The following is an 18,448-nucleotide window of genomic DNA, read 5'->3' on the forward strand; positions in this document are numbered from 1 at the left end:
AACAAGACAAGGGGCTGAAGAAGCTGATTGGAAGACGCAAGGGGCGGGGTTGACAAGCACAGATAGACACAATCTAAGAAGACAGAAACACACGCAAGCTTATTAAAACAGACTTTTTAAACATAATTAACCCTTGTGCAGTATTTGACCATTTTTTTGGCCATTTTTTTTCCAACATTTTTCTCACAATACTTTAGCCAAGGGTGAAAACTAAGTGTTTGTGCCTTATTGAACATATTGTCAACATTTGGGTGAAATTTCAGCTCTATGGTGTCTTCTTTCAATGCTTTCCCTTCCCCTTTGATGTAAAGCTTAAAGGATTGCACAAAATACCGCACATGGGTTAAACCAACACAGACAATGACAGGAATAAAATGTATCGAAAACATACAGTGTATAATAGTGTGTGTGTACAGGTACAGGAAATTTAATGTCAAACTATACATGAAACAATAATAAGTAGACCTTGTGTACTTTAAATAAAAAGATAAGTTTGCCTTACTGTCAGATTGTTTAGTGCTAATACATAATGGTGAAACCTAGTAGATGGAATTGCATTGGTAACAGTTACACCCTTTTTAAACAATGGTTATGTGAACACAATCGGTGGAGCAACAAATGTAGACTATCAATATAAGATTATTGTATCATTATTATTGTTATCATTGTTATTGTTAATTATTTTATTACTATAAGTGGAAATGCCACTTATATGTGGCACTTATAAGTGGATATGCCACAGATACATTTGCATAATTGTTGATGTAGATTTTTGACTTAATAAGTCTTTCTTGAGTAGAATTTTGTTTTGTTGCTGTAGTGAACACTAAATGTTAATGCATGCTTCATTTGGCTTCATTATAGCATAAAAAATATCCATCCATCCATCCATGTTTATTGTTCTACAGTAATTTGAGTGATTCGGTTTATTATAACATACGTACAGGGAGGGCCTTAAAAATGTAGATGATGCCAAATTGTTCAGTTTATAATCAATACTAGCAAATGTTTAGGCTTGCCATGTTATACTGTGAATATTGATACAAGAGAGCATCTCATTTGTATTATAAATACATCATCACATACTGTATGGAAAAACTCTCCTCACACTCAGATTCAAAGCTAATAAACAAGACAAGTGTTCTGACCTGATAATATTCATTGCACGAGTCACCCAGCAAAGTGACTTGTTCTCATAATTTCATTACAGAAATCTATTTTCTGCATGAGTAATTTTATTCCCCCCTCCCAACAGCACTGCTATTTAATTGTTTTATGTTTCACGTCAAGCTTTGTTGAAGGAAATCACCTAAACTCAGATTACGTGAGGGAATATCGCAAGTTGAGAACAAAGGCCTTGTATGTGTCTCTCATGAGGTTGCCTTCTATCAAATGCTCTCCGCGCTTATGGAAACTCTATCAAAATATGAATTGATGTCACGTACAGGTGAGTGGGGCTTTCATTGTGTGAGTGACAGCTATGATATGCTGCAATAAAGGTTACGACGGGAGCATATTTCTCATTTGCGATGCAAACGCATACTGTGGTAAGCGTTCTAATAAACTCACCGGACACGCTGCTATTAGGTACACTTGCACAACCTAATAACTGACAACCAAGAACAGCCACTCAATTACAGACTATTGTGAGCGATTGATTTGATGGACAGATGTATAGTCATGTACCGAGAGAAGCCGCTGTCCTCATAAAGGAATAAAATCCAGGAGGGAAGCACACAGCACGAATGTGTTGTCAGCGGCAATACACGGGTCAGACAGATGGTCAAAGGCCCTCGCCGCATCGGGACCAGCTGTCATTCGTGAGGCCCCTTGGGCCCCTCATGATAAGCAAAGACCAACAGGACCGCTGGCCTCGGAGGGCCCCGTTGCGAAGGCCTGAGGCCCGTCCGATGGCAGCCTCGTGTGCACGAGAGACGGTCTTTGACAGGAAACTAATGTTTACTGTAAAATTGCTGCGGTTTTGTGTAACACAGAGAGTTTTGCGATGCTTGCAGAGAGCTGACAAATATATGAACTGTGGAATGTGGATCTTTTTTAGGGATGTTCAAAACCACTTTTTGTCAGAGTAAACTATTTAGTCACTGATAACAAGTACCAATACTACTAGTATAGTGGACCCCTGGGTTACAGCGTCCCTGGCTTATGTTTTTTTCACGTTACGATGTGGAATACTGAATTTTTTGTCCCCTCTTTAAGGCATTTATCCCGCTTTCCGATTAACAACAACTGTCATGACATGTGAGGTTGGTTGTATTTGTTTTGATCCCTCTTGAGGCGTTTTTAGGTAATTGTTCATATTTTCTGTTGCCGTTAAACTGCCTCCGCTGCAACGCGTCACTACAATGCTGGTCTGCTATTGGTCGACGCACGGGGTAACAAAGATGCCTGCCTAAAGACTTGATCTCGTGTGAGGGTGCCTTAAATTTCATATTTATTATGCAATTTAGTGCTTAATTCAAACATAAATTGGTTGGTCATGGGTCCCCATGACCAACCAATGACCCACAACCAACCAATTTATGTTTGAATTAAGCACTAAAATTGCTAGTGCACAAGATTGCTAGTGATGTTAAAGAGAGAAGCAAGTTGATTTATATGGAAATGAAGCTGGAGATAATCAAGAAATATGAAGAAGGCTAAGCTAAGCTAGGCTACCCTCACTATGCAATATGGCCAAATGTCACTCAAAGGTAAATAAATCCTTTATATATTTTTTTTTTATTTATGATGTTATCATAACTGGGGGCACAGGGAGAACATGCAAACTCCACACAGTAAGGCAAGAGTCAGGAGCGAACTTGGGACCAATATCTGGCCTAATTATAAGTTATTGGTACTCGCGATGGCATTGGTACTGCTCTGTGGAAGCATTTTTACGACTACAAACTACTTTAAGAAGATTGCCATTCATTTCATGAAATTAAAAAAAAATTCTGTATTGGAATCGATACAGAGTAGAATAGAATAATGTATTTAAAATTATCTGTCCTTTTTTTTTCGATGAAGGTTGGTTGTGTGTCAAAAGCAGCAATGGTATTAGTACTTGGTATCAGTTTCAGTAACCAATCAGAAATTCAGGACTTGAACTGCTGTCTGGAAAAAAGTGATATCAAACATTCCTAACTAATACGTTGAAATATACAAGTGATACTTGGTATCATTATACACCCATGCCTAATGTTTTTATTTCCAAATATACAAAAAGTCAAATATGTGTCCCCAAAATTACAATTTGCACTCTCCACAATTTTACTACTTAAACAGGAGCACCCTTTTTTTCCAAATCAGTGATAAACACCTTGCCGGTTTTCCTACCCCTGTAAATCAAATATAAACTACTGGGTCACAAGTAACTAAATTTGGTGAAATAGCTACCATAATAACAAAAGAATGAACTCAATCTAGGGTTAAAGTAACTCAATGATGTTAGAAAGCTCTTCAGACCACCGAAATCTGAGCAATATCATGCTTTATTTAAAAAAAAAATTACCTTGGTCATATAATTACATTGAATGTAAAGAATGACTTTGTTATTTTGGCCCCTTTTCCATCTGCTAATGTCCTTTCCGATACCCCGCCTCCTCCTTCCAGCTACATCCCTCCTACAGTTTTGGATCCCTCTGCCTAATTACTCTTCATTTTCTCTCTACCTTTGGAATTCCAGCAGAGTAGCCTTCCACCCCCTATCATTTATTTCCCTCCCTCCATGCACATGCACCTACTCTCAGCACCACCTGAGAGTATTTGCTTTGACCACTTTCTTTCACTTAAAAAAGACCTGAATCATCTCTTTATGACTTTTTTCTACTCCCCTCCTTATTTCAGCCTCTTCATCATCTCCAATTTTCCACATAACTCCCTCGCTCTCCGAGCATCCACTCTGAATTTCTTTAGCCTAATTGTTCCTATGTGGAAGCCCATTTATCATTTCCTATCATGCTCACAATAGCGCCTGACAGCTGTTGAGGAAAGCCCCACAGGACATGCAAAGAACGAACGATGGCGGTAAAAGTGAGAGAAGGAGGAGGAAAGAGCAAAGCGAAAAGGCCGAGGAGAGATTGGCACTGGAGGTTTTTTTTTTTCTCCTTTTTGAGTGATACTTTCAATTATCAGCTCAAATGATGCAATATAAATACAAAAATGTGAAAGCTCCTCAGTGGAATGCCTCAAAAGTTGTACGGATTGGAGTTCGACCAAAATGCTTACTCTAAAAAGGTCAAACAAAAATTCGGGGTTCTTAGCATCACTTTGCATGACATTATTAATTGATTAAACACATAAACACAAATCCCATCAAAATAGACAAAATCAGAAGAAAAAAATCAATACATAAGAGTTTAATACAATTTATATGTTGGTGGTTAGCATGTTCGCCTCACAGTTTAGGAACCTGAGTTTGTATTCCTGTGTGGAGTTTGCATGTTCTCCCCGAGCCCGTTTGGGTTCTCTCCGGGCACTCGGAAAACATTCATGGTAGGTGTATTGGACATATGAAATTGTCCTTAGGTGTGATTAGGAATGCTTGTTCGTCTCTCTGTACCCTGCAATTGACTGGCAAGCAGTTCAGTGCAGCTGGGATATGCACCAGCAAGCCTGCGACCCTTGTGAGGATAAGCGGCTATAGGTAATGGATGGATGGCTGTTCGAGGAGAAGGAAAAGTACAGAAATTCTAGTCCTAGCCCTTTGTTTGCGATAATTTAAACAAATATATCATGTTATCCAGTAAATGTACATGTGAATTCTTTATATAGTCTATAGGCCAGGTGCAGAAATAAAAGCCATTAATGAAAGATGAATGAATGAAGAATGAAAGATTTTGCGCAATTTCTCAGCTTTGGTATTGTTTGATATATATTTGTATTCTATCTTTTAACCTATTTTTAAACATAGCAAGGGATTCACACCTTCTTCTAACTCATGATTATTCCATAAATGGACACCTTTTATTGAAACACATATTTGGTTTGTGTTAAGACACTTTTTCATCTCTTAGACCATAAGGACTCTACCCTTCCTATTTTTAATAGCTTTTGGACACAGTCTCAAAATTGGTTGCTGTATACTTTGTATATTAATTATTCCATTTTAAATTTGAGCAAATCATGGAATTTAAGAGTGTTTAGTTTGAGCAACAACTCATTACTTGGTTCTATATCATTCAAACGTTTAATAATTCATATAGTTTTTTTCGGGGGGAGTTTAAAGATCAACCGAGTGTCTATTATCAGTATTGCGGCTTATCTCCTCACAATATGTCAAATATGGAGTAATAGTAAACAGTAGGCGATCCTTTGTTTTACTAAGGATACCTATAGTTCATATAAAACCACTGGAAGGTTTTGCTTTCTCTTTATTTTCCTTCTCTTTGGTGAGGCCATCACAGAAGGTGTCAGTGATTTAATATGAAAAGTGAATTTATTGGATGTGTCTTTGCCATAGCCAAGACCCAACCCCTGAGCTGCTTCTGTAATAAGGAAGACATGCTAATCACATGCTCCACCAAGCTCTCCGTGTGTATCTAATGAATACAGGGAGCCACCATTATAAACGCCAGCTGTTGCCATGGTGTCATGGCAACTTCTCCAAACTAATGGTGGTGTCGCTGCAGGAAGGTTCCACATTTGTCTTCTCTTAGCCGTTCGCACTATATGCACGATAGGCCACTCCCACTCCGGGATATACAGTAACTCAAATCTATTTAAAGCACTACAATTCGCACAACGGGAGAAAAGAAGAAGAGGCTTGATGTCAAACGTGTTAGTGAAACAGAGCAAAAGATGGATGATGAAGAAGAGGAGAACATGCGTTCAAGTAAAGGAGAGAGAGACAGATGAGGGCGAGGGAAGGGCTAGGTTGACGGGAAGCAAGAGCAAAGGTTGGATGTGAGAGAGATGAAGCTTTGAGAGAAGTAATAATGAAAGACGGAGATGGAGCGTGGGGGGGAAAGCGTTGGGAACAACGAAGTGACGGATGAGAACATCTTCTCGCCCTTCTGCGAGAATTCATGACGGCCACTCAGAAAGTAATACGGAGCAGTCACATCTTGTAGCCAGAAAAAATGTCATCCCAGAGCTGCCAAACTTACCAGTGAGGAACAACCTGACAACCGAGGTTATCGCTCAACAATTTTTAGTGGTTGGTACCAAATTCTCCTTTTTAAACCTTGAAACTATGCTATTCGATACAAGAGTGTAGACTTGTATGAATTGTACTTAAAAGTAAATAAAACGCGTGTGTCAAATTGCATAACAATGTAGTGGTTCACTCTCATAGGTTTTATTCCCATTCATTGACAGGAGTTAATGTGACTCTGAAATCATTAAAGGAGTGACGTTTTAAATCAAATTTAAAAATGCCACAGATAGTGGCAAAATCCCAACATAACACTCATCAACGCATTTCATTCCATTGATTCACATCTTTTCGGTTTCATTTCATAAGCTTTCCTTAAAATGACACCTTGAACAGATGTCACACATTTGCTCGACCAGTGGATTGTCTCCTTGTGGCTAGCAAAAAAAACCAAACAAACCTGCAGATAAGCTGTACTGGACTATAAGCTGCAGGTCTCAAACCATGAGAAAAAAGTTTCATCTTTTAGTTTGAAAAATACAGTATTTGGGAGTCAAAATGTCAGACAAAACTCCCTAAGTCACTTCAGTGTAGCAGCGTGGCTACAATCTCCTATCGGATAGCAGCAAATCACGAGGTTGAGTTCTTCAACTCATTTCAACATAGTAACTTGGCAGAGATGCCGCAAGATGACAGCAAATCACTACTTGAAACTTCTCAACTCATTTCAACTGTTGCTTGGCAAGATGCTAGTGATTTGTTGCTTGGACTAATATAGGAAACTCCTTAACTGACCTCAACACAGTTCCTTGGCACCAAGATACCACAAGATGGTGGCAGAGTATGACGTGAAACTCCTAAACTATTGGCAACAAGAAGTTCTACTTGAAGCTTCTCAATTCAATTCGACTTAAATCCTTGGCACCAAGATTTTTCAACTTAATACTTTGACTTCATGATGCCACAAGATGGCAGCGAAGGATGATATAAACCTCCTCAACTGACCTTGACATAGTACCTTGACCCCAAGGTGCCACAGATTGGTGGTAAAACACTCCATTAAACTCAACACCTCAACAGAACTCTATGGCTTATGGCATGGCGGTAGCGCATGAAATGAAGCTCCTTAATTGACCTCAACATAGTTTCTGAGCACAGGATGGCGGCAAAACATGACATGAAATTATCAACTCACTTCAAGAGATTTTCTTGGCACTGAAATGAAAATGGAATTAACTCATTCAATGCCATGGATGTATTTTCACGTTTTTTCACGCATTAACTTCCAGATACTTAAGTATTAGATCGATACTTAAGTATTAGATCGATACTTAAGTAGCTGGTATTGAATATCTGGACTCCTAAAAATGTGAAAATACGTCCTTGGCATTGAACGAGTTCATCTGTTGTACTGTCTAAAATGGCTTAATTACTAGTTTGCACCATGTTTCTAATGAAAAAAACAACAGATGGTGTTTAAAACCATACCTAGTGCCCTCACAATTTCAAAATTGTGGAAGTAATAGATCGTGTACAGCGCACACACATGCACACAGACACACCTAAATGCTAATTTTCTCAAATGAAAATAGCTAGGAGAAAATCATGTGGCAAAGACCTAATCACCCCTTTAGGCTTTTTTATTCACACCACCCTGTGGCTACCAGTAAGTAAAAAATTACATGAGTCGCTACATTATAAAAATGAGGGCGCCAAATGTCCTTTGCAATCTTTCTGGGCAAATATCTTCATTTACGTCATGTATATATATATTTTTTGGCCACCCGAGTCATTTCCTGTCAGAAATTAATTGAGGCTAAAAATGCGCGACTCGCCCCGGAATTCCTCTGGCGTAACTGGTTTTTGACGATGGTTACGAACAGCCCATTAGACATGATGATTAAGGATGGAATCTCGCTAATAAGGCCCTTTAACAAGACGGGGTGCCCGCAGCGACAGGGGCTGCTCTCATTCCAAAGTTTGTCCATCTTAAGTGAATGGCGATATTCTGTTTAAATGAAGTATATTTACGATGCACTTGTCGCAGGAAGTCGTTAGTCCTCCTAATTAAAATTTTGCTAGATGTTGTAGGGCTCCATGTTGTGTGTCAACAAACTATTTCTGATTGTTATTATTATTACAAGGCGGTGTATGTTGTCCTGAGGCAGTATAGATATAATTGCTATAGTTTTAATAATCAAATACAGTACAAAGCCTGTGGGACCCCCCCCACATGTTTACACACACACTATGCATTGAATTTTTGTCCCCTCCCATAATTATATAGTTACATTTTTGACTGGAGGGTAGCATAGTGTGTTGCTATTTTATCACAACACTCTATGCTAGAGGATATCTACGTATATGACAGTGTGGAATAATTACCCCGAAAAATTATCATTATACTTCTTCCGTCCATAAATATTTAAATGTAGACGATGCTTAATAATGAATTTCAATCTCCTGATCCACAATATCAGTTTACTACTTGATAATATAAATGTTTGATGATGGTTACAAATTCAAGAATGAGGTCAGATAGCCTTACATGCTGGTGTGCAGTACTGAGTCATACACGCTCTGGACACACATATGGACGTCCAAAACAAATACTGTGACAAAAATGTTTTGTCTTCAATAATATATTAATGCTTAACAGTGACTTAAATTGACCGTTAAGTGTATACTCACCTGCTACAATATTACAATATATTGCATAATAGTCTAGTGATATCCAATTCAAGAGCTGTTTTAACGGCAATAATAGCGTTCAATTTTGATTCATTAATATGGTCATGTATGTTTTATTGTGGTTGTCTTTTGCCAGTGATGTAGAACAGTACATCTATAAACCTAGAGCTGCTCTTTATATTTATGATCCCATATTTTTAACTGAGGCAAAATATTATAATGGGCGCCCATTATGATGTGTTGTTAATGCTGTAAACTACAACCATAATAATAAAAATTATTAAATTAATAGCCTTTTGCTAGTGTTAATCAAATTGACCATTTTATCAAAATGCAGATATGAATGCCCACTAAATAGAAATTGCAGTTGTAATCCCAGTTTGAATTTGGAGTTCGTCAATGTAGTACCAAATTATGCCACAATATGAGGGGCAGCACTGAACTCACTGGATGAAAATGTAGTGGAATTGAGAGCAGGGAGAGAAGTGAAGCTGCAGTAAAATATTGTTGTTCCCAAAGAGCGTAAATAATAATAGTAATAATAGTAATAATAATAGTATTCCTGTGAGTATTTTACAAATATGCACGTTATATGTTTTAGCTATATAAGTACTAGTTCCTTAAAGGGGCAGTGTGTAAGATTTAGTGGCATCTAGTGGTGAACATAGATAATTATTTTAAAAACCCACAAGTTTTATAATATGAGAAAAATATGTTCTATCACATCACCGATCAGTTTTTAATGGAATTGTAGCTCTGGTAATATGCAATTATATTAAATAGTTCGTGCCTGTCTAACAGGAGGCTGACATGTTTCGCCGCCATCTTTGTACAACGGATACCAGAAGGAGAACTTTGCGAACGTAGTGTCGTGGTGGTAGGCTTGTAAAGTATGCTCTCTCTGTAGTGCAAGGATGTAAAACTCATTTTTATCTTCGGTTGTTCTGACTGTAAAGTGAAATAAATTTGAAATATGATTGTAACACATTCACCTAGTTTTGAAATCAGATAGTATTGGTAGCAAATAGGTCGAGAATCCATTCCTCGTCAGTTTGTGGGTCCTTTTTTGGCTGGGAAGTAGTGCTCAAAGTCCTTCCTGAGAGAAATCACTATTTCAAGTTAAGACTCCTGGTGTTGCTTGTTAAAAGTTTTCTTTCTCTTCAAGGTTGTATGCTCATCACTTGTCTCTTTAATTTGCCTTTTTCTTTTCCTAAAGATGCCTTACTCGTTTTACTTCTTTGTGAGTGAAATTTTGGCACTCAAGTGACCCAAACAAATTCAGGACAATCCAGCCAATTTTCAAAATAAAAGATCTTTCAGACTCGGAGAATACATAAAACGGAAATAGTTCATTATTTGTGGTGCGGCCCATGCAGCCCAGTTGATCCACATACTGGTACTGGGCCGTGGACCGGTTGTTATGGAACTCTGGTTTAGGGTTCTCATGATGACCATGCTAAATTATGTTTGCACATCTATTGTAATGTTAGCATTACACTTATCAGATTCGTGTCTGAACTTTTTATTTCAAATGATGCTAACACATATATATGATTAGAAGATGTGACAGACAGAAAGCAACGACTACGGATAACAGAAATATTAATCGAGCAATTTTGGCCTGATCGCTCTATGTGTTTGTGACAATCAAACAAAACAAACATTGTAAGCATTGTAAAATGAACCTACAGTCATCACTTTTGGTTGGTGTACAAAACAACAACAAAAACATCAGGTTTCATTATTTAAATGTATGTCTCTTAACAGGTTTACCACCATCTAGTGGTCAAAAGTGGAACTGCAATCATATATAATAGAACTAAATCAAATCAAACAGTGAATCTGGCATCCGCAATGGACAGAGTAAAACACTGTATTTAGTTTAAGATTTATGCCCAGAATCAAGTTTGTGATAGGGGTAAAGTCTCTGTAGCGGATTTTCTGAACTGGGGGTCACTATTGTGCCAGTGATGATAATATTGTGGCAGGTCCCTGCTCCGACACAGAAGAGCATCATTATTTCTCCTAAACACAACAGCCTCAATATTAAGTGGGATTTGGAGAAAATGGGAGCAGTCGAGCCCATCCATTGGCAGGAAATGAGAGCCCCGCGTGCACCCTGCAGCACTACAGTCAATGATGATTGATTACGCCCTCACAGGCTCATAACTACACTCATTTCTTCCTTCAGTCGTCACTCTTTGCCCGCGGACAACTTTAGAACTGCCTTCACGCAATTTGGCTTAATCCAATTGTAGAACACAGAGGCTAGAAGTCCATTGAAGCCTGCGTAGAAAAAAAATGGATCGACTCCCAAATACATTGGCAACCTTGTGGCAAATCCTGATAAGGGCAACATCTTAATTCTAAAAAAAAAAAAGACTGAATTTGTCACGTAGTAATGAGCTCATTCTCTTTGTTTCTGCAGGTCGCGAGGTCACGTACAAGCGCGTGTCTACGGGACAGCTACACCTCAATCTCCGCCGAAAAGATCCAAGTACGATCGATTCCTTTATTGTCCGAGATACTCTGATGAGTTTTTACGCATTCATCAAAGGAACGGAAGGAGTGGTCATTATAAAGAAGGATCCCCCACAGAATCTTATTAACAACTTAATTGGAGTTGCTGTATTGAACAAAAGTTCATCATGGGAGAGTTCAACTTGTTCTTTTGTGGCCTTCTGTTCAAAGGCAGAGACAAATGAGCTTTCACGCGCATTCACAGCAAGTCGTATGACGCACGAAAGCAAAGTGCTGAAAACGCATCTCGCTTTCCTTTTTGGTCCTCGGTGACTTCATCTCTCTTTTGTTCACAAACAAACGCAGCGGCCTCACTGTAAATGTGCAACACGCAGCTCTCTGAAGTCTTTTTGACAGTAATTATCAAGAAAAGTCCTCGCAAAAGAGGAAGCGGGGCTCAGAGTGATAAAATAAAGATCTCAACAAGCGGTCCAGCGCGCCGCGCGCCGGGAGACTCTATTCAAGCCTCGATTACAACAAAGTGTCAGCTGGATTTGGCTGGAGGGGGTCTAATATGGACTCCATCTCCCCACAGAATGACATTATTGCTTCACAGCAAGTAGTCTCTGCTGATGTTATTACAGTAATAACACCAACACAGACACATGGAGTAGCGATTGGATTTCGCGTCGGCAAGCGTCGAGAGGCGATAATTTCACCGGCCTGACATTTACTTACATTTGCATCCTAACTGCTTCCTTTTAGGCTTATTTCAGTGTGCGTTTTATAAAATAAATTGCAGTGCAGTATTTAAAAGTTGGGGAACGCCAACTATTTTCTCATTACTTAAAAAGGTCATGAATTATGAAGCACTTTTAATGGAGTTATTTGGAATTACCTTTATTAAGTCAGCTTTATGTTGTGGGGATTGCTTTATGACCTGGAATGACTCTCAGGTCCCAGCTGTGCATTTTTAAAGGTTAATAGCTTTAATGTTTTGACCTCTTATTGCACGTTTGAATTTCCAGACATTTGAGTGCTACTGTAATTTTATGTCTATTTGTGCAATCATTACACTCTTAGAGGTGCTATGTATCCAATAACAGTACATAGAACCAACACTGTACATCAGTGGTCCCCAACCACCGGTCCGTGGATCAACTGGTACTGGCATGGGCTGCACCCGAAATAATGTTTTGGAGATGATTTAGTTTAACAGTTCATACGTTTGTGCTTGATCTTTGTTTTTTGGCGCCGCCTCTGGCCGCTGTTGATATTACATACATAGTGAGAAGGATGATGAGGTTTTTAGAGCAAAAGGTTGGGGACCACTGCTGTATATCATTGGTTCTCAAAGTGGGGTCTCCATGGCCTGACTGCAGGGGGTCCATGAAATAATTTGTGAAAACGTGAAAAGGCAACCCTTAGAGTGCCAGCCGATTTTGAGCATTTTGATACATCTTTTAAGGCCGACAAAATATTGTATCGTATGACTATGTACAGGCATGCACATAAGTGGTATGCGGGTACGCATGCCAGACAGAAATCACTGATGCGTACCGTTGCGTGCTTCACTCCGTGCATTTGTGTACCCTTCCTACTTTCACCCATGACAACAACATTGCATGCATTTTTTTTCCTCTGAAAATTGGCTCCAAAATATGCCCTTGCGTGGCTTGAAGCAAAATTTACCATTCATGTCTTGACAAAACAGTCATCTTTCATTTGACAAGCATGAAAAGAGCAAATCTGAATGTAGATTGGATTATTTTTCCTGTTTGGTGCTTTCTTAACTGTGGAATTGACCTTAGCATGCAGAGCAGATCTTTCAAGTTCTGCGTAAAGTTGGCTGACCGTAGCGCAACGGCGAAGCCACGGCGCAGCGGATACACAAGATGTGGAAATGCTTTCATTTTTTAACACAACTGCGTAGTGCTGTGCAGCGGGGCCGTAACGCTGTATGTTATATCTACGGTTATAATCTTTTCTCTGCCTTTCATAAAGCTGAGCATGCACATTCCATGTCTTCCTATTCTGAGTATATTTGTTTGTTTACTGAAGCGGCCAGCTGTTGGCTGGGTATCAGTCTCGCCAGGCCGACAGAGAATTTACCTCTGATTTGGGCTAATTAAACCAGGTCCCAAAGGAACCTCACAAACCACAGCTGATGACTTATGAAACTTTTTGAGGACACGGGTTTTAATAATGCAATGTCGCTGTGCGTATACAGACAGTGGACTTAATGTGGGAGCAACAATGAGAAAGACATTGATTGATTTTTAATGAAAGAATTGGTAGAAATAAAGGGTGCATACAAGCACCATGCCCTGGTACTCATGTGAGTAACCCACCAAAAAATGATGTGCACCCCTGACTCTGTTGACTTTGGTGGTTCCATATGAAAGATTGGATTCCATTCTTCACCTAGAAAAAAATAGTAAGATTCTTTCTTATTCTATTCTTTCGTAATCACTGTTTGAAAATAGGTCATTTGAGTGACATCACACTATTTTGGACAAAAGGAGAAAAGAGCGTTTTTATGAAAAGATGTGTTTTCTGCACAACAGTGACTTTGACACATATTTTTTTAGTAGCATCTGAAACATCTCAAGAGTCCTTCCCTTTGATAAAACATGAACACAAAACAGTGAAAATGTGTTTTTGACGGCAAAATAACAGTTTGCATATGTGTCTAACTACGGTACGTTACTACAGCGCTCGATTAGCATCATATTAAGGGGAGTGGTGTGTGCCATCTATCCATTCATTAAAAAAAAAAAAGAGATAAAAATTATTGTCACTGGCACATAATGTATTTTACATGAGGAAAATTCTTGTCCATAGCACTGAAAGTTAATAAAATATATGTATTGGTGTTTTTTTAATATAAAATTGTGAAAGTTTTCATGACCTCAATAAAGCAAACAATTCAACCAGTTTAATACATATTTGAAAAATGTAGTCATTCTGAAATTTGTCAAAATGCTTTTTGTATCTACAATTGCTCGTTAACGAGGCGATGTAGTCAGCAAAGCAAAAGCTGCATTTTATTTTATCATGCTGTTTTTGACTTCATAATTGGCAGCCACTTGTTTGGGGGAAAATTGACTCAGTTTGTTATAAAGAGGCGTGCAATTTTTACTTTCCAAAATTTGGTATAGCTGAAAAGTAATAAATATACTTGTTGTCAAATTGAATCCATTGGTGACTAAAAAGGGCACTTGTGTATGACTTATTCAAAGTTTTTGGTTTTGTTCACGAAACTTGTTTTCTAAAAGGGGTCCCTCATTCCAAAAGGTTTGAGAGCCCCCGCTGTATATTTCGAGTAGAAGCCGTTACCCTTTTCTCATGTTTGGAACTCTGCGGCTTATAGTCCAGTGGGAGTTACAGTGTGGGTAATCTGCACTATTTCTTTACCAACCACAATGGAGGGATCTTTTGGTTTACTAAAGGGAGACAGAAGAAGACGAAGATATCGAAGCACTGAGTTTTAACTGCTATTTTACTCGCAACCAGGGGGCACTCTCTAATCGTAACCAGAATCAGGCATGTTACTGTTATATTGGTGCAGTATTCGGTTAGTGCTGCTCCTATTTCTAAATGTGCAGGCATGTTCGGTCTGAGTTGAAGGCATAGTGATGCTGTAATCAAACAGTTTTAATAAAAAAAGTTTGAAATAGAAAAAAAATTATAAAGAAAACTTCCATGTACCATCTTACTGTGTATATATCTGTTGTGTCTTATACTGTGGTGCGGTTTATAAATGTCAAAAATCTGATTTCTTTTCAACTTTTGTTGATGCGGCTTATACTCCGGTGCGGCTTATAGACTGAAAAATACAGTAATAGAACTCCAAGGTAACTCTTTACATTTACTAGGACTAAATATACTGCAGTGTCTTTTATAAATATAAATATAGTGCAGCGATTTATTTGGAATCACATGGTAGGTTTTTTTTTCTTTTTTTTATAATAAGATGTAATTATCCTTGAAAATGGTCTCTCCTGATGATGATGAATACATCAAGCGATGGACTAATATTCTTTTGATTTGTGATGAACTGAAATGTGATTTCATTCACATAAGCATCCCTCAAGGAATCCAAAAGTACTTATAATTAAAGTGGCTTGCCCATTGAAATTGCTTATAGAGTTCAGCATCAACCTTCATCAGTGTTATTTCACAGAGCATCTCGTGATCAGCGCCATTTCACAGCTCTCCATATAATTGTAATGACAGGTTCTGGTAAACACACTAGTTCCATTACACCAAACATACTTGCTAGTCAAGCAACTAAATCTCGAAACTATTTATTCCTGCAGGTAGAAAAAAGCCTTATATCCATTTATCATCTTGTTTCCAATTTTGACCGGCCTGCTCGGGCTTCAGGTGAGTTCGAAAGGGAGGCTGCAGAGCGGTGGACCCCTTGAGATTTGTTTCTGGCAAGGCCATCACAGCCAATTTGTCCCATCAAGCCCTGCTGCCTCTATCCCATCTTCCAGTTCAAATCCAATGTTAATTTCCTTCCTTTCCACTCAAGGACAACACTTTCTTGACAAACCAATGTGCTGTAGGTCCTGGAACAATTCCCCAGTGAAAGAAAAGAGCTACTGCCCAGGCAAGTAATAGCTCCGCATATTGTCAGCTTTGAGTCGCTGTGTGATACTGAAGCTGCAGAATGTTAGGCAGAGAGAAATAAAGACCAGGTTGGGGATGGTGCGAATGCACAGAGGTAGCGGTAGCATGGCAGGGGTCAGGTTGTATATCTTTAGATTTGAAATAATGCACTATAGCGTTTTTTTTTTTTTTTCAATGCAGCTGCTTCTACAATATTATTTGTTCTCTAATATCTAGTATGTGCTATCTTACATTTACGAGCAAATTCAGCAGCTCTTCTGCTGGCATTATCTATAAAAGTGGTATTTATTTATCGTGGGAATTTTGCATCTGAAAATGATGATCTAATCTTGACTTTCAGGATAGTGGACTGAAATGAAAAATGCAAGCTCTGAAATGTCAAATTAGAAAGGTTGCAATGGCATTTTAGTGCTAAACGTTACTTAAATGAAAACATGCTGTAAAATGCCAAGACAGGAGAACAAAGTTTGCATGTGATAAAATGATTACAAGAGCAAACTGGCTATCATAAGCCATCAAATGGGAAACAGCTGGCAATTACATGAAATAAAATTGTGTAGACAGAAGTTTACACAAATCCAGCAAGGGGAAAGGCTGCCTCTGTTGCTGTAAAATGAACTTGCTTGTTCAAAACCTGATGGACTTATTAGGTATAAAGGGTCACAAAATGAATGTGGACACTATCAGGAGTCAAATCGATTGTTGCGTGTTTCACATACAGAGTTGCTGTTGCATGTTGCTGTCCATGGTGCTGTTCACCAACTATGATTTATACACACAGACACACACACGGACTATATAATGTATACAGTATGCGTATATGTACATCTACTGTATATATTTGTATAATATGAACGTAATGTATAATGTTTATACATTAGATAAATGCTCAAATAAGATTGATGGCAACTTCCACTCCAGAATGCCTTGATTTTCTTGAACCTGAACAGGTACCCAATCCCAGCTTTAGCAAAGCAGCCCCAAAGCATTAGCAAGTCTCCTCTATGTTTCACAGTAGGGACAGTGTTTATTTTTTGTTTGTTTTGGTTTTTTTTTTTTCTCAGTTCATCATTGCATCTTAATACAGAGTTGATGTGACTTCCCAAAATAGTTGAGTTTTGTCTCATCTACACAAGACAGAAGCTTTTTGGCTTGGGACAAATTCTAATCCTATTTTGTGTAAAGTTATGCAGTTACCATCCAGCCATGCATCCGGCTTTTATTTATTTGCTGATTTTAGGTGATAAAGTACTACACCCTGAGTTGATTGCTAGTCAGGGCACACAGAGTCACTTTCACATTCAAATTCCCAGCACCATGGCATGTGAAGTTACTTTATTTTATTATGGGTTTGTTGAAATCATACCAAAAAGATTTTATGTATATAATTGTAATTTTTTGTTTAAAACATATCTCTATTGATACTGTACAATTGTTTATTTCTGCCAACTTAGTATAAAATTATACAGAAATTAAAAAGCAAAACAAAACCCCCACTGTCTGCATAAACATGCAAATTACCATTCAAGGAAATATTGTAAATTACTCAAATAAGTAAAAAAAAAAATGGTTTGCATCAAGAACAACAACAACAAAGCGCAGTCACAAGAGCCCATAAAAATCATCATTTGAATCTTCCAGCCAGGATAATTGAACAACATTCCAAAAGTCCCAAGATATCATCTAGATCAGCTAGAATAACCAAGCTGCGTCCACGGGTAATGAGAAAACAAACTTACGAGTGCCATCAAAGCGCGTTGCTATAGTGTCCAAAAAGGTGTTTTGCGGTGCTAGTAATCCCTTCATCACAGGCATTTTCCCTGCTTAATGTCGAAGTCCCCATTAAAGTGAGTGAAGAGAAGTCGTCCTAACGTGTGAAGTGCACCCTTTAAAGGTTGTGCAGCCTGCATGCACAAGACGCTTTTCCTCTCCACTCAGCACATATAGTCGGCGCTTGGTCGGGGATCTGCGCGAGTACGGTGCGCACCAGTACGTCTGGAGCCTCAAGTGCGTGCGTATAGGAAAAGCGGAGGTGAAGCCCACAGGTGCAGGGGAGGGGTAACAGCCGGGGACGACCGTGAGTGGGTAAGACTGCCTGTCAGCGGGTGGCATTATTGTCACTGGCTTTCAATGATCGTCTGTCTGCAGCGTGCATCTGTGGAAGACAGCCATCACTCTCACTTTTCCCAGCCAAAGCAGTGAGCGCGTACACGTCCCAACACTTTATTATTATTATTATAACCGCACTCAATATGTTGTTTTTAATTCACTCAATGTATTTATTTTATTTTGACTTTTGACTAGGCGGACTGGTGTTTTATTTCTACGCAATATTTTAAAAACAATGAGGAGGATAATCAGCTCAGTAGCAACATGAGCAGAATTTATTCATCAAGTTATATGTGAACAGACTTGACCCCATTAAAGCACTTCCTTTGAAGACAGATGGATGGCTTTTGATTAAATTTGTGTTGATAGTGAGACTTCACCTCTCTTTTCAAGCAAACACACCTGTTATCAGGTGAACAGCTGCTGGATACAATAGCAAGTTTTGAGCGCCACTCC

At 38.7% G+C, this 18,448-nt stretch overlaps 1 protein-coding gene across 1 annotated transcript in view; it reads right to left on the reverse strand.

Moving 5' to 3' along the window:
• kcnh8 (potassium voltage-gated channel, subfamily H (eag-related), member 8) overlaps nt 1-17,769 on the reverse strand; it is a 50,629-nt gene extending 32,860 nt beyond the window's left edge. The window contains exon 1 of the mRNA XM_088405277.1: nt 17,623-17,769. Coding sequence (XP_088261403.1) covers nt 17,623-17,698 — 76 coding nt within the window. The 5' untranslated portion in view covers nt 17,699-17,769. The remainder of the gene's footprint in view (nt 1-17,622) is intronic.
• Between the last annotated feature and the right edge of the window lie 679 nt (nt 17,770-18,448).

This window comes from Hippichthys cyanospilos, chromosome 21 (genome assembly GCF_059441005.1).
Source record: "Hippichthys cyanospilos isolate Australia breed blue-spotted pipefish chromosome 21, RoL_Hcya_1.0, whole genome shotgun sequence".
NCBI classification, from domain to species: domain Eukaryota; kingdom Metazoa; phylum Chordata; class Actinopteri; order Syngnathiformes; family Syngnathidae; genus Hippichthys; species Hippichthys cyanospilos.